Genomic DNA, 13,599 nt, shown 5'->3' with positions numbered 1-13,599 from the left:
AATTCAAAATAAATTAAATGTAAGCTTGCTTACATCACTTGCAATATCCCTTGAGGATTTCGCAGCAACAATAGGAATGGCATCATGCTTCATGTGATGCCCTTTCAGAAGATCCTTCTTGTGTGCGTAGGTATAGTATTTCTACAAAGGCAAAAGAAAACACAAGCTTCCAGTTGAACTTGATACTGTTAACCATCTCATTGTCATATACAGTAAAAGAAATGCAGCATTCTTACCTTCCATTGTCATATACAGTATAAGATATGCAGCATTCTTACCTTGCTGATATTGACAGCGTTGTATTTGGCTTGCAGAAGCTCTGGTGCATCAGCAGGGAGATGGTAAGTGTGCATGAACTTCTCACCACTGGCTTTGTACAGCCTCTGGAAAACAAAATTGACATGATTCAGAAAGTAAACATAAATGAAATATATTTAACCTTCATTATGGACATTCATCATGGACACCAAACAACAGCATGCATTTGTCCCTCACATTGCTTAGCTGCTGTGCATTCAGTTTGGCTTGTTCCATGACTGGGGTGTCCAGAACGCTGGTGAACTTGATAGTGTCTGGGTGCTGCCTGTACTTCTTCTCATTGAGAGCTGCACCAGCAGTCTTTGCCCTTTCAACATCCAGAGAACCGATGGGGATCCAGCCAGTGCCCTTTACGTAGTTCTCATAGTCCTGTTTATACTGGACCTAATTGAATTAAACAGGGCATATTAGTTAACATATTTACAGAAATACAAACTTTAATGCATCGTTTATACTATATTATTTATATTTTAACATATTATAAGATATAATTAATTCCTGTGATAGCAAAGCTGAATTTTCAGCAGCCATTACTCTTCAGTGTCAAATGATCTATCAGAAATCATACTATAGGTAATAAGCTTGTGGAAAGTGTGATGATTTATGTAAAAACAAAATGTCTTTATTGTCACTTTTGATCAACATAATGTATCCTTGCTAAATAAAAGTATTTCTTTCTTTCTTTCTTTTAATTTTCTAACTTAATAACCCTACATATTTGAATTGTATTGTATATAATCATTGTTAAGAAAAAAGTATGATACTTCAGAATGTGTACATCTAGATTTGAGAGTAGCATAAAGAGTTTAAGATGATTAAATATTTCTTACATCACTGGAGCTGAGGTTCATAGAGCGAGCTAACGCCAGGTTCATGGCATCAGGCAGCAGGGTGTAATGATGGAAATGCTGCTTGTATCCTGCATATGTCTGAACCTTTGAGGCATGTTTGGCCTGCGCAACACTCAACATGTCCACAGGTGTATGGTACTTCAGCTTAGACTTGTGATAATCCTTCTTGTAGAGTTTATCACTCTGTATCTTAGCCACCTCCATGTAGTGCACCAGCAAGGGGTCGTCCTGGAGGCTACGGAAGCCAACATGGTGGCCTCTTTCCTTCATGTACTTCTTCTTATACTGAACCTGAAAGGTATGGTAAATCAACAGTTTATTAATATTATTCTGTTCCACAATTCAGTTTTCTATCCTTCTGTCTCATTAATGGACTTCTGAAAGGATCTCTTACATCACTAGCAGCATGTCTTGCTGCCTTTGCAGCTTTTACAGAGATGGCGTCAGGCTTCAAATCGTAGCCCTTTGCAATGGTCTTCAGCCATTCAAGCTTATAGTATTTCTGAAAAGCAGAGATGAAATAGTTATACAGAGTCACCGACTTTGCAAAAATTAATGCCAAAAACCATGAAACAGGGCATTTTCACTTACATCGCTTATGTTGTAGGCATTACTCCTGGCCTGAAGGAACTCTGGGACATCAGGAGGCAGGGAGTTTTTCTGAAGGATTTTATCCAGACCTTTCTTATAGTGCAGCTATAGTGGGCAAAATATTCACAGATTACATAAACGTGCTGGTTTAGCATTTATTCAGAGCAACATTTAATCATGTTAACTGTTTTTGCTTACATCACTTCTTATCATCTGGTTGACTTTAGCCTGCAGCTGGAGGGGGTGGTCATCTATAGAAGTAAAAGGTACGGTGTCTGGATGCTGCCTGTATTTTCTCTAAGTAAGAGAAAGAAATTTTTAAGCTACGTTATTGATGAAAATAGAAATCAATTCTTTATATGGGTAAAAACAGGAAGTGGCACACCTCACTTAAGATCTCCCCTGCTTTCTTAGATTTCTCAGCTTCTATAGAGCCGTAAGGCACCCAAGGCATTCCTTTGACGTAGTTATTGAAGTCGGACTTGTATTCATTCTGTGGTTACAAATGACAGAAAAATCAGTAACACAAAAAATTAAAGGTATGATTGATCACCTTTTGCTATATGGACTTGGAAATGTTCATAAACATGAAAAATACTTATTTAGTTAAGAAAATTAATTAAAAATGTAAATAGGCTGCACATTAAAGTAGTGTATATAAAGACCTTAACCAATTAAATTGGTATTTCTGGCTTTATACCATGTCTTTTTGAATAGAGAAATCATCTATATTCTGGGGTACTCGTAAAAAAATTTTCTTTTTATGTACAATTCTGTCTTTTTCTTTTAGGACCAAAATACTGATGACTAATCCTGCATTATAAATAAAATAAATTAAAATATTAATGATACAACCCACTTTTGACTAGAATTTATTTATGTATTATGATATAAAAGAACATCAGGCAGTCAACCAAGGGAAAAGACAGCTAAAAGCATAAATCTAAATGAAAAGTAAGACTGGTTTGCATGATTCACTGCTGTGAACTTAGGCTAATGGCTATTTAAAAAATACAATCTTTTCAATGAGGATTTCTAACCCAACTTCAAGTTTAAATAGGAAATATTTCAGCACAGGAATGACAACTGCACTTGTCAACACTGATCTTGTGAATCTGTGCTCATTCCAGTGTGTCTAGAGCAGCAGGGATCCTTACATCACTCTGAAGAGCATTGGCCTTCTTTGCATGGTCCAGTGGTATGCTGTCATAAGGGAGGAGGTAACGGTTTGGGATATTCTTATAGCCAGTCATGCTGGCAATGGCCTGAGATTTCTTAGCAAGTGTCACAAGCATCATGTCCAGTGTAGTATGGTACTTGGTCTTCATCTTTTCATAGTCTTTCTTGTACTCGCGCTGTTCAGGAATATTTCGGAGGATCAAAAAATGGACTGTTAGTACATACAAAACTTCAGGGTTGGGTATACAAGCTATTAGTAATGCACTAGCTGAAACGTACCTCACTTTGGATCTTAGCAACATGCACTGAATGCATCATCTTAGGGTCATCTTTGATGCTGAGGGCCCCAATCATATGCCCTCTGTTCTTCTCATATTCCTTCTTGTATTTCACCTAAAATTAAAGACCATATCAGTGTCACAGTTACCTGAAATATTTTTCATTGTTTTGTTACACACTGTCATTCAAATGACCCAAATATCCCATTTACTTACATCGCTGGCGATGTTAGTGTGAGCACGGGCTGCAAGGATAGAAATTGCATCCCCTTTCACCTCAAATTTCTTCGCTTTTGCTTTTTCCCATTCAAACTTGTAACAGGTCTGTGAACATGAAATAGAGAAAGTAATGCATTATGATCAGGTTTCAGTCAAATTCACTGCTATGAATGAAGATGGAATGAACTTACATCACTAAGGTTATATGCATTAACTCTAGACTGAATGAAGAAAGGGTAATCCGGAGGAAGGTAACACTTAAACTTCTCCTTCTCGTATTTTTCCTTGTAGTTGAGCTGTAAAAACGAGAAAAAGTGTCAATGATAATATATTCTACATCAAACATATTACTATAATGGCTGGTAAAAATATATCTTGCATATCATGTTCATATCAAATTATGTATACATTACATAAAGTCCCACTGCCCTAGAAAATGTCCCAGTTTTTTCCTAGTGCTGCATGATTGTGGTGTTCAGTGAAGCAGGACAAGCTTGATGAACACCACTAGACGGTTCCTCAGTCTCAAAAGGACTGGCTTTAGTTGTTTATTAGGCTTTGGTTGTCTGTGACTTACCACTTGAAAAAGCACACACAACAGCTTTAATAATATGTCCAGGGATTTACTCTATTGTCAGCAGGACTGGGATGACAACTGCATTCTAATGAATGCTGGGATTTTTCTAGGGCAACATTTGACAAGGTCCATGAACCACCTGGTAAACTTGGTTTCTTTGGTTGTATTTAGTCATAATAATTAAAGCTGTTTACGTACATCACTCAGCTGTTTGGCGTTGATGGCAGCTTGCACTTGAACAGGTGAGTCTGTCACCTGTGTGAACTTCACCTTGTCTGGATGTTGACGATAAACTTTCTGCAAAAAGAAACACACACACAAAAATCACCTAATGTCAGGTTCTCTACCCACCCCATTAAAAATGTGTGTGTGTGTGTGTGTGTGTTCTTACATCTTGACATTGCTGAAGCTTCTTACTGGCCTCATATTCAGGTGTAACAGTTTGAGGGAAGAAACACCTTGCCTTCAGGTCCTCATAATCAGCTTTGTAGATTTGCTTTTAAAAGACAGAGAAAGCAAGTGTAAATACACAAAAAAAAATTTTAATTAAGAAGATGGTAATATACACATATATACATTAGGGCATTGGTTCCTCAAATCTTGCCCTGCAGAGCCAATGTAACTTACATCATTCTTCAGTTCTTCCATCTTCTGGCAGTGAACTGTAAATACATCTTCATAGCTACCAACATAATGACCCTTCACCTCATTTTCATACTTTTCTTTATATCGGATCTGAGGAAAGAGACCAATATAAACTTCAGATATGCAGAAATATCAAATGTTTGTAGCAAATTTTGAATTCATCTCTTACATCATTGAACTTCTTCAATACACTGTCCATCTTGAATTTGGGAGTGTCGCAGTAATTGATGCTGGATCCCCGGGACTTCTCATAATTAGCTTTATATGCTTTCTAGAAAAGGCAAAACAAAGGCACGTCAGCAATAAGTCAACAAGTTGAGATGAACAATGTATTTCAAGACAGAGTTGTTTAAATTCTCTAAAGTAACATCATGAGAAAATGATCAGAGGAAATGCTTTATAATACTCATTTTGAACACTTTAGGATCATTTTGGTTTAATGTATGTCCCAAACAGTGGCCACACAGATAGAATTACATCAATTTAAATGAGCTACATAGTTACACTAACTGAGTAATAAAGCTATAATCCACACCATCATTGACACCGAGCTCTGCTTAAGATTTTAGACAAGAACACAACTGTAACACCTTTGGTTTTGTCAATGTTGTCAGTATTTGTATTTCCTTAAATAATGTATTTCAGCTGTCTATGGCTAAATTTATCATGCACAACTTTAGTAAAAACCTCTTAGACACTAAACATTTCCTGTCAAAGCAGAAAAAACACTTTAATGATTAAGATCTGGATTAACATACATCACTCAAGATGGTGCCTGCATATCTCAGCTGTCTGAGAAGGGGGTTCTCTGTAGCAGGGAGAACGTTGTAATCAGACGTTGCTTTTGTCTTCTCATAGTCCTTCTTATATTTGACCTGTTGAAGTGGAAAAATGCATTTAATAAATGACAAATGGTTGTGAGACTGATATGAGTCATGAGATCTTGTCACTTTTTTTTTTTTAGTCAACACAAAGTGTTCACATCAAGTCCAGTAATTAAAATTGGTCTCTGTTTTCTTGTATAGCTACTGTGCATAAATATACTCTGGGTCTAATCCATAGACTGTATAAAAACATGGACATAGTGTCTGTGACGTCACCCGTAGACTCCTGAAGAGTGTTTTTGAAGCCTAAAGTGTGCAGAACGGGTCGTCCCCATCTTGGCAGCAGTGCGTCACTGCGCGACTCTCCCAGACAACGAAAATGGATAAAAGACGGGAGTTGGTTGCTGAAGCCACGCCCACTTAGCGCGACAGCATTGACAGCAGCGGCAATCCACCTGTCACTCAAGTGGCCACGCCCTTAATTATGCATAACTTTAAGGCTTAATATAATTTAAACGGATGAGTTATAAAAAAAATCACCTCCCCTCACAGTTGTCATGAAGGGCAAAATTAGCTATTTAGACCAAAATCATTTTTTGCACCAGGCTGTAAACATGTTTTTTTCTGCTGTAAAGTTGGGCATTTTAACATTGGGAGTCTATTGGACTGACTCCCTTTTGCAGTCAGCCTCAAGCGGCCGGTCGATGATTTACAGTTTTAGTCACTTCCTTATTGGCTTCACGAGAGAGAGCGGGAGGTTGGCATTCGGTCTAATCATAGACAGTAAAAGAAATGGACACAGCGACCCCATTGGATTCAATGGAGACGAGTGAAGTCAATTAGAAGCACGCATTTCCTGGGGGTCGGGCGTACTGAGCAGACTCAAACTGAGCTTGATGATGTAGATGCCACGTGAGCAACCTGTCTGACAATTGTAAGTCTTCTAATCGCTGTGCAAAGAGAAATCTGAATCACCCACCGAATCTTACAGAGAAGGCGAGCGTGAACAGGAACAGATTTTGGTAAGTATTTTGATAAATTATCTCCCTTGACTTTATGCCTCCACATCCCCCCGATAGCCTCATAGACAGAAAAAGATTGCCTGTGAGCTTCTCCTCCTGTCCATATGGTAATTTCTCTACTGTGCGACAGAGTCGCAGGTTATGACGCAATCGTTAGCCTATTTTTACAAAAACTGCTTCTACAGGGCCATAACATAAGATACAAGGTAATGGAGCCTTTTATACATTTTCGTGTTTCTTTAGAAATAATTAATGGACAAATTGAGTCTTTAAACACTTCAGATGTAAAGTTATTCGCTGTCAAAGTGACGCCAAAATGAATGGGAGTCAATGGAATGCTAACAGCAGGTGGGGGTCCGCTAGCCAATGGCGGTGCCCAGGGGCGCTTCAAAAAAATATGAAACCCTGCCTCCCTGGGTCTAATCCTGTTTTTTTACGTCCTCACTTGTGATGCAGGCAATGAGAAATCAGTAAGCAGGGATCAACAGCGATAACCAGATCAGACATCTGAATCTCTGGACTGACTCATGATCTGTTTAAAGATTGATCACGGAAAGGTTGTTTCATACAGGTTTACATTTCGCAACCTCATTTATCTTTTTTTTTGCCAAATTTCCGGTTGGGTGAACGCTGGCACGATTTGGCTGCGGCTGCGGCTGCTCTCCGGTGTGTTTTTATCATTTTAAATATTTTATTCCATAACACTCTCTACCTCTGCAGACTGCAATCGACTGACACGATGTGGATTTACCATCCTTTCTCACATGTCACCATTGTCTGGATTGTTTTATCGTCAGTGCTTCATCCAACGACCTTGCTGTTTCTATATACAGCGACTGAACTTCACCGATTGAGGTGCTACTCTGCTGAGCCTCCGCCTTCACTCTACCCCGACCAGGATATTGTTCATCGTCCCCGTCCCAAATACATCCATCGCGGGTCTCGTCAGGGTTTTAGGTACGTTGACTCGAAGGATATAAGATCATTCTGTACCTCGACTCCCCGAGCAGCAAGGAGAACTCGGCGGACTATTGACCAGAGCGCGCTAACTAGCGTATCCAGATCGACCAGCTCTTCGTTCGGTGGAAATGAGCTCAAAGTCGGACTCCTCAACATCCGTTCACTTTCCAACAAAGGTCTTCTTATCAGCGACATTATTGACAATAGTAAGTTTGATTTCTTCTACTTGGTTGTTTACATTTCGCAACCTCGTATCTCCAGACGCGGGGGAGGCCTCACGATACTTCACAACTCGATTTATAAAACGTCCCCGCTGTCTGTATAAAACTATGTTTCTTTTGAATCGGCTGTACTACTCATCAGCGGTCCAACACCCACAGTTTTAGCTGTTATTTACCGGTCTCCAAAATACTGCAATACTTTTATAAGTGGATTTTTGTGCAGTTTTAACCCATCTGTGTACCTTATCACCCTATCTTATTCTCCTGGGTGATTTTAACATTCATATGGATACTGCCAGTAACCCACTCACAAGGGATTTCAATTCTTGCTTAGACAGTTTTGGTTTCCAACAATATGTGAACTTTCCAACTCACTCTAAAGGCCACACTCTGGACCTCATCTGCTGTTCAGGTGTCACACCTCGGGACTGTACTGCAGATGTAATACCCATATCTGATCATAAATTGCTTTCCTCTAATGCTGATGTTACACTCTCTAAATCCAAACAACAACGTTTGATGTCATTTCGGAATATAAAAAAGATTGACCCTTCTGTTCTGACTGTCGCAATTGCTGATTTTCCACTCAGTGACCAGCTCACTTCTCCTGACAATTTGGTCTCCTTTTACAACTTTGAACTACAGCAGCTCCTTGATACTCTTGCACCTCTTAAAACTCGGACTGTATCATTCACCCATTCTGCGCCCTGGTTCACTCCTGAACTTCGCCAGCTCAAAACCAGAGGCCGGCGTTTGGAACGCCTTTACAAACGAACTGGTCTTATGATACATAGAGAGCTGTATAGTGAACATGTTCATCTTTACAAAGATGCTCTTTATGCTGCCAAAAATGTTTTCTATTCACATTTAATTGAGTCTGGAGATGGTAATACTAAAGCACTGTATTCAACTGTTAATCGTATTCTGAAACCTCCTGACACACTTCCCGCACATCTGTACTGCACTGCTCACTGTTTATGTCTTTCTTCAATGACAAAATAACTACCATCCACCAACAATTGGCCTCTTTGGCTACCCCTTACTGTAGTTCGTCACACAGTGTCTCAATTAATTTGCCCCTCCTCTTCCTTTCTTCTTTCAACTTGCTATCTGAAGAAGAAATTTCTCAGTTAATTTATAAATCTAATTATTCCACATGTCTACTTGATCCTACACCAACTCATTTGGTAAAGGCCTGTTTTTCCTCTTTATCTTCTCTTATAACTCGTATTATTCACACTTCTCTTAGCTCCGGCATTGTTCCATCATCTTTTAAAATAGCTGCCATAACCCCTGTTCTTAAGAAACTTGGCGCAGACCCAAACAATATAGATAATTACCGTCCTATCTCAAATCTTCCATTTATTTCAAAAATTCTTGAAAAAGCAGTGGCAGCACAGGTTCGTGCTCATCTTAGTAATAATAACTTGTATGAGTGTTTTCAGTCAGGGTTTCGTCCTAAGCATAGCACTGAAACTGCACTAGTGAGAGTTATGAATGACCTGTTAATGGCTGCTGATGGCGGGTTGTTATCTATTCTTGTTCTACTTGACTTGAGTGCAGCTTTTGACACAATTTCACACAGTATTCTCTTGCATCGACTATCTGGCATTGGTATCACTGGTATTCCTTATGCCTGGTTCACTTCATACCTTTCAAACCGCACACAGTTTGTACAACTAAAGAAATTTAATTCCCAACCTTCTACTGTTAGCTGTGGTGTCCCCCAAGGCTCTGTCCTAGGCCCCCTATTGTTCCTAATTTACCTTCTCCCACTCTGCAATATCTTTTCAAAATTCGGTATTAAATTTCACTGTTACGCCGATGATACTCAGCTTTACATTTCTACAAACCCTGATTCTCCCTCCTGCCTGTATTACCAACTGCCTTCATGAAATAAATGTTTGGTTTTCTGCCAATTTCCTCAAACTTAATGCCAGTAAGACTGAAGTACTCCTCATTGGTACTAATTCTACTCTCTCTAAGTCATGCAGTTTTTCATTATCCATTGATGGTTCTTCCATTTCTCCCTCCCACCAGGCTAAGAACTTGGGGGTCATCTTTGACAGTACCCTATCATTTGATGCTCACCTAAATAACATAACCAGGTCTTGTTATTTTCATCTCCGCAATATTGCTCGCCTCCGTCCATTTCTCACTCCGCATAGTTACTCTATTCTTGTTCATTCGCTTGTCACCTCCCGCATCGATTGTTGTAACTCTCTATTATCTGGTCTACCACACAAATCTCTTCATAAACTCCAGCTGATTCAGAATTCTGCAGCTCATGTCATAACCCGGACTTCACCTATTGAACACATCACCCCATCACTTCAACAGCTACATTGGCTTTCTATCAACTTTCGGAATGAATTTAAAATTCTCCTCCTCACATACAAATCTCTTTATAACCTTGCTCCACCTTACCTTTCAGACCTCTTACATCCCTACACCCCTTCTCGAACTCTCCGTTCCTCTTCACTGGGTCTCCTCCATACACCTTCAGCTCGCCTAACCACCATGGGCCATAGGGCCTTTAGTCGTGTTTCTCCACGTCTTTGGAATTCTCTCCCAGTCAACATCCGTAATTCAGACTCTTTAGCTCAATTTAAAGTCAAACTTAAAACTCATTTAATCAGAACTGCTTATCTTCTATGATTACTTTGTGAACTTAAGTCCAGTATTTTTATTCTTTCTTATTTATTTATTATTATTGCTGTTTTTTAATGACATTGTTATTTGCTGTTATTTTCTGTTTTAATATTGTTACTGTTGTTACTTGTTGTACGGTGACCTTGAGTGGTTTGAAAGGCGCCTTAAATAAAATGCATTATTATTATTATTATTATTATTATTATTATACATTGAGAAAATATGGCAAGTGCTACCTCACTTTTATTTTTAATTTGGAGGCAATGCACAAATGACAGAATGTTTTATTACTAATTTAATTTGTACATTTCTTACATTTCCTAAAAAATAAAAACATTCTGCTTATGTCCAAGTTTAAATGAAAAACAAAAACAAAAAAAAAAACGGATTTTCGAGTAGTATCAGATTTACAGATCCACTATATGTGTGAAGGACAAAAAGGTAAGGAATAAAAATAAATTCCCAAAACTTACCGTACTTGCAGCTTCACGAGCCTTTTTATTGGAAGCGTATGTTGGTGTGTCTGTTTGCATAAAATAAATTTGGTCTTTCATATCTTCAAAATCAGCCGTATATTTTTTCTGGAGAGAAATCAAAGTGTGACACTTAGTTTTATACGATTTTAATATTAAGAACTTTTTTATAAAGTTTGAGAAATGCATTTAATTGAAATATTCTATCAGAATATGTTTTGGAGAGCATTATGGATTTCTTGCACTTACATCGCTGATGTTGTCCATAGCCATTCTAGCAACAGCGACATCAAAGTAAGGGGTTTCACACCATTTGCCCTTGACGTTCTTGTTGTAATCCTCGTGATATTTAAGCTGTGAAGTATTAAAGAAATGTTTTTCATTATTTCTAAAGCTTACATTTCATTCCCGAAGACCTTTGCGAGCACAATAAATTTTGCAGGGACAGAAGATATTTAAATGTAATACTGTAGAATATACCAGTCAACTGCTATAAGTCAGTTAAAAGGACTAAAAAGGACCCTTTATTAACACTTCAGGAAAATGGAAATTCATGGAAGTCTTACATTACTAAGATTGGTGAAGTTTTTCTTGGCCAGTTCAACCTCTGGGGGATCAGCCAGACATGTGTACTTTGCCTTGCGCTCATCATGGCCCTTCTTGTAAACAATCTGTGAAGGCAGTGCACAACAGATTTTTGACAACACAACACAATTTCATGATAATTGTTTTACATTTTCTTTAAGTTACGCAGTAAAATATCACAAGTTTACTCACATCACTGAGGTCATGTTGGGCCTTGGCCACCCTGCGCAGCTCTGGACTGTCACTGTATGGATAGTACATGGTTTTATCCTCATCCCATGCCTCTGTGTACAGTTTCTGATGGGGATATTAAATCATTGTAGAGGGTGAATCAGCCAGTAATGACAGTATAAATATCACTTTAGTGCTTTAGACAGGAATCAGAGGTATACCTTGCTGTAATTTGCTGCATTCTTCACAGCAAGAACCAACTCAGGGGCATCAGGAGGAAGCAAGTACCTATCCTTAGTCTCATCCCATTTTTGCCTGTACAGAACCTAGAAAAGACATATATAAAGAACTTATGTTATGACTATAAAAAACACAAGGAAAAGAATCAGCATTACCCTAGTTGGGTGGTCACTGTTGTGACACAAGCACTTACTTTGCTGATGAGTTCAGAGACGTGCTTCACATGAGCAATCTCACGAGCCTCACCATCATACAGGCTGGTGGTTTTAGCCTTCAGTCCTTCCATACGGTATTTCACCTGGGTTACCAAAAATATTCATGGTTTGTAAAAATGTACAATATCTGCTAGAATTAAGGAGCATCTGGTTGTGGTTTTATTAGAAGATCTCAACTGAGAAGTTTATTTTTATTTTATTTTTTTAAACGTGACGTAAAGATCTTGCAAACTATTCTAACAGATTGAAAATTATCCTTCAAGGGTACATACCTCGCTGAGCTGCTCCTGGGCCTTCTTGATGCGAATCATCTCAGGTGTGTCAGCCGAAATAGCATAGGGCTGCCCCTTTGATTTTTCATATGCCTCCCTGTACTTATTCTACAAAAAACATACAAATTCAGTTTGCATTATAGAGTAGGCAAGATAAGACCTGTAAGACAGTTCTGTCACTTTTGATTAATTTAATGTATTCTAGCTGAATAAAAGTTTAAAATTCTTTAAAGAGGTTATCGGATGCCCATTTTCCACAAGTTGATATGATTCTTTAGGGTCTAAATGAAAAGTCTATAAGTCTATAGTTTGGTTAAAATTTCTCAGTGGTAGTGTTAAACAACATCCTTTTTTACCCTGTCAAAAAAAGCTCTTTTCAGAGCAAGCTGTTTTCTAGCTTGCTGCTTTAAATGCAAATGAGCTCTGCTCACCCCGCCCCTCTCTTTCCGAACCGCTGGTAAATTACAGCCACATTCATTGTTAAACTTGCTAACTAGCACGTAATTAGGAAAGGCGATTTGCAAAGATTCTTAAAAAAAACGTATACCGTATTTTTCAGACTATAAGTCGCACCCAAGTGTAAGTCGCATCAGTCCAAAAATACGTCATGACGAGGAAAAAAACATATTTAAGTCGCACTGGACTATAAGTCGCATTTATTTAGAACCAAGAACCAAGAGAAAACATTACCGTCTACAGCCACGAGAAGGCACACTATGATTTCAGTGTAGGCTACAGGAGCACTGAGCAGCACAGAGCGCCCTCTCGTGGCTGTAGACGGTAATGTTTTCTCTTGGTTCATGTCAAATTAATTTTGATAAATAAGTCGCACCTGACTATAAGTCGCAGGACCAGCCAAACTATGAAAAAAAGTGTGACTTATAGTCTGGAAAACTCACTTCTTCTGTAACTGAATCATGAATGATGTGCGCGAACATAGACGCGTTTAGGTAGATCGGGGGTGCATTCCCTTCACTAACAAACATAATCCACTGCGTCTTCAGAGGTTCTGATGTTGGGAGTAAATGATGACTGCTGTGTTCAATATTAAATCCAATACCAAAACATTTTATTCGCTTAGGAGTCATTCTTGTCTACCCCTGCTTCGGCGTTGAAACAATGACGGGTCTAAGCCAATAATAACCACATCTCGGTCTAAGGTAAAACGCTAGTGTCAGTCAAAGTATAGTGGGAGGAGTCTAGGTCTGTGTGACGTCACACAAATAAAAAGCTGAGAACGGCTTGATTTGAGTTGAGAAAGGGGTAATGATTTTAGTAGAATTATATATATATAGACACCCACTGC

At 38.7% G+C, this 13,599-nt stretch overlaps 1 protein-coding gene across 14 annotated transcripts in view; it reads right to left on the bottom strand.

The window, feature by feature from the left end:
* LOC132095220 (nebulin-like) overlaps positions 1 to 13,599 on the bottom strand; it is a 61,468-nt gene that overhangs the window by 42,236 nt on the left and 5,633 nt on the right. For 13 of the 14 annotated variants that reach the window (XM_059500028.1, XM_059500031.1, XM_059500032.1 and 10 more), the window contains 24 exons: positions 12,294 to 12,401; positions 12,000 to 12,104; positions 11,788 to 11,892; positions 11,588 to 11,692; positions 11,377 to 11,481; positions 11,060 to 11,164; positions 10,811 to 10,918; positions 5,417 to 5,533; positions 4,828 to 4,929; positions 4,641 to 4,748; positions 4,405 to 4,509; positions 4,212 to 4,310; positions 3,628 to 3,732; positions 3,434 to 3,541; positions 3,219 to 3,332; positions 2,918 to 3,115; positions 2,146 to 2,253; positions 1,959 to 2,057; positions 1,761 to 1,865; positions 1,564 to 1,671; positions 1,149 to 1,460; positions 496 to 702; positions 279 to 383; positions 34 to 141 (listed from right to left, as the gene is read on the bottom strand). In XM_059500028.1, coding sequence (XP_059356011.1) covers positions 34 to 141; positions 279 to 383; positions 496 to 702; positions 1,149 to 1,460; positions 1,564 to 1,671; positions 1,761 to 1,865; positions 1,959 to 2,057; positions 2,146 to 2,253; positions 2,918 to 3,115; positions 3,219 to 3,332; positions 3,434 to 3,541; positions 3,628 to 3,732; positions 4,212 to 4,310; positions 4,405 to 4,509; positions 4,641 to 4,748; positions 4,828 to 4,929; positions 5,417 to 5,533; positions 10,811 to 10,918; positions 11,060 to 11,164; positions 11,377 to 11,481; positions 11,588 to 11,692; positions 11,788 to 11,892; positions 12,000 to 12,104; positions 12,294 to 12,401 — 2,949 coding nt within the window. The remainder of the gene's footprint in view (positions 1 to 33; positions 142 to 278; positions 384 to 495; positions 703 to 1,148; positions 1,461 to 1,563; positions 1,672 to 1,760; positions 1,866 to 1,958; positions 2,058 to 2,145; positions 2,254 to 2,917; positions 3,116 to 3,218; positions 3,333 to 3,433; positions 3,542 to 3,627; positions 3,733 to 4,211; positions 4,311 to 4,404; positions 4,510 to 4,640; positions 4,749 to 4,827; positions 4,930 to 5,416; positions 5,534 to 10,810; positions 10,919 to 11,059; positions 11,165 to 11,376; positions 11,482 to 11,587; positions 11,693 to 11,787; positions 11,893 to 11,999; positions 12,105 to 12,293; positions 12,402 to 13,599) is intronic. The other variant, XM_059500039.1, reaches the window with a different exon arrangement.

The sequence above is a fragment of the Carassius carassius genome, chromosome 19 (genome assembly GCF_963082965.1).
Source record: "Carassius carassius chromosome 19, fCarCar2.1, whole genome shotgun sequence".
NCBI classification, from domain to species: domain Eukaryota; kingdom Metazoa; phylum Chordata; class Actinopteri; order Cypriniformes; family Cyprinidae; genus Carassius; species Carassius carassius.
The sequence above is the reverse complement of the archived record's forward strand: the minus strand, read 5'-3'. Positions and strand labels throughout refer to the sequence as shown.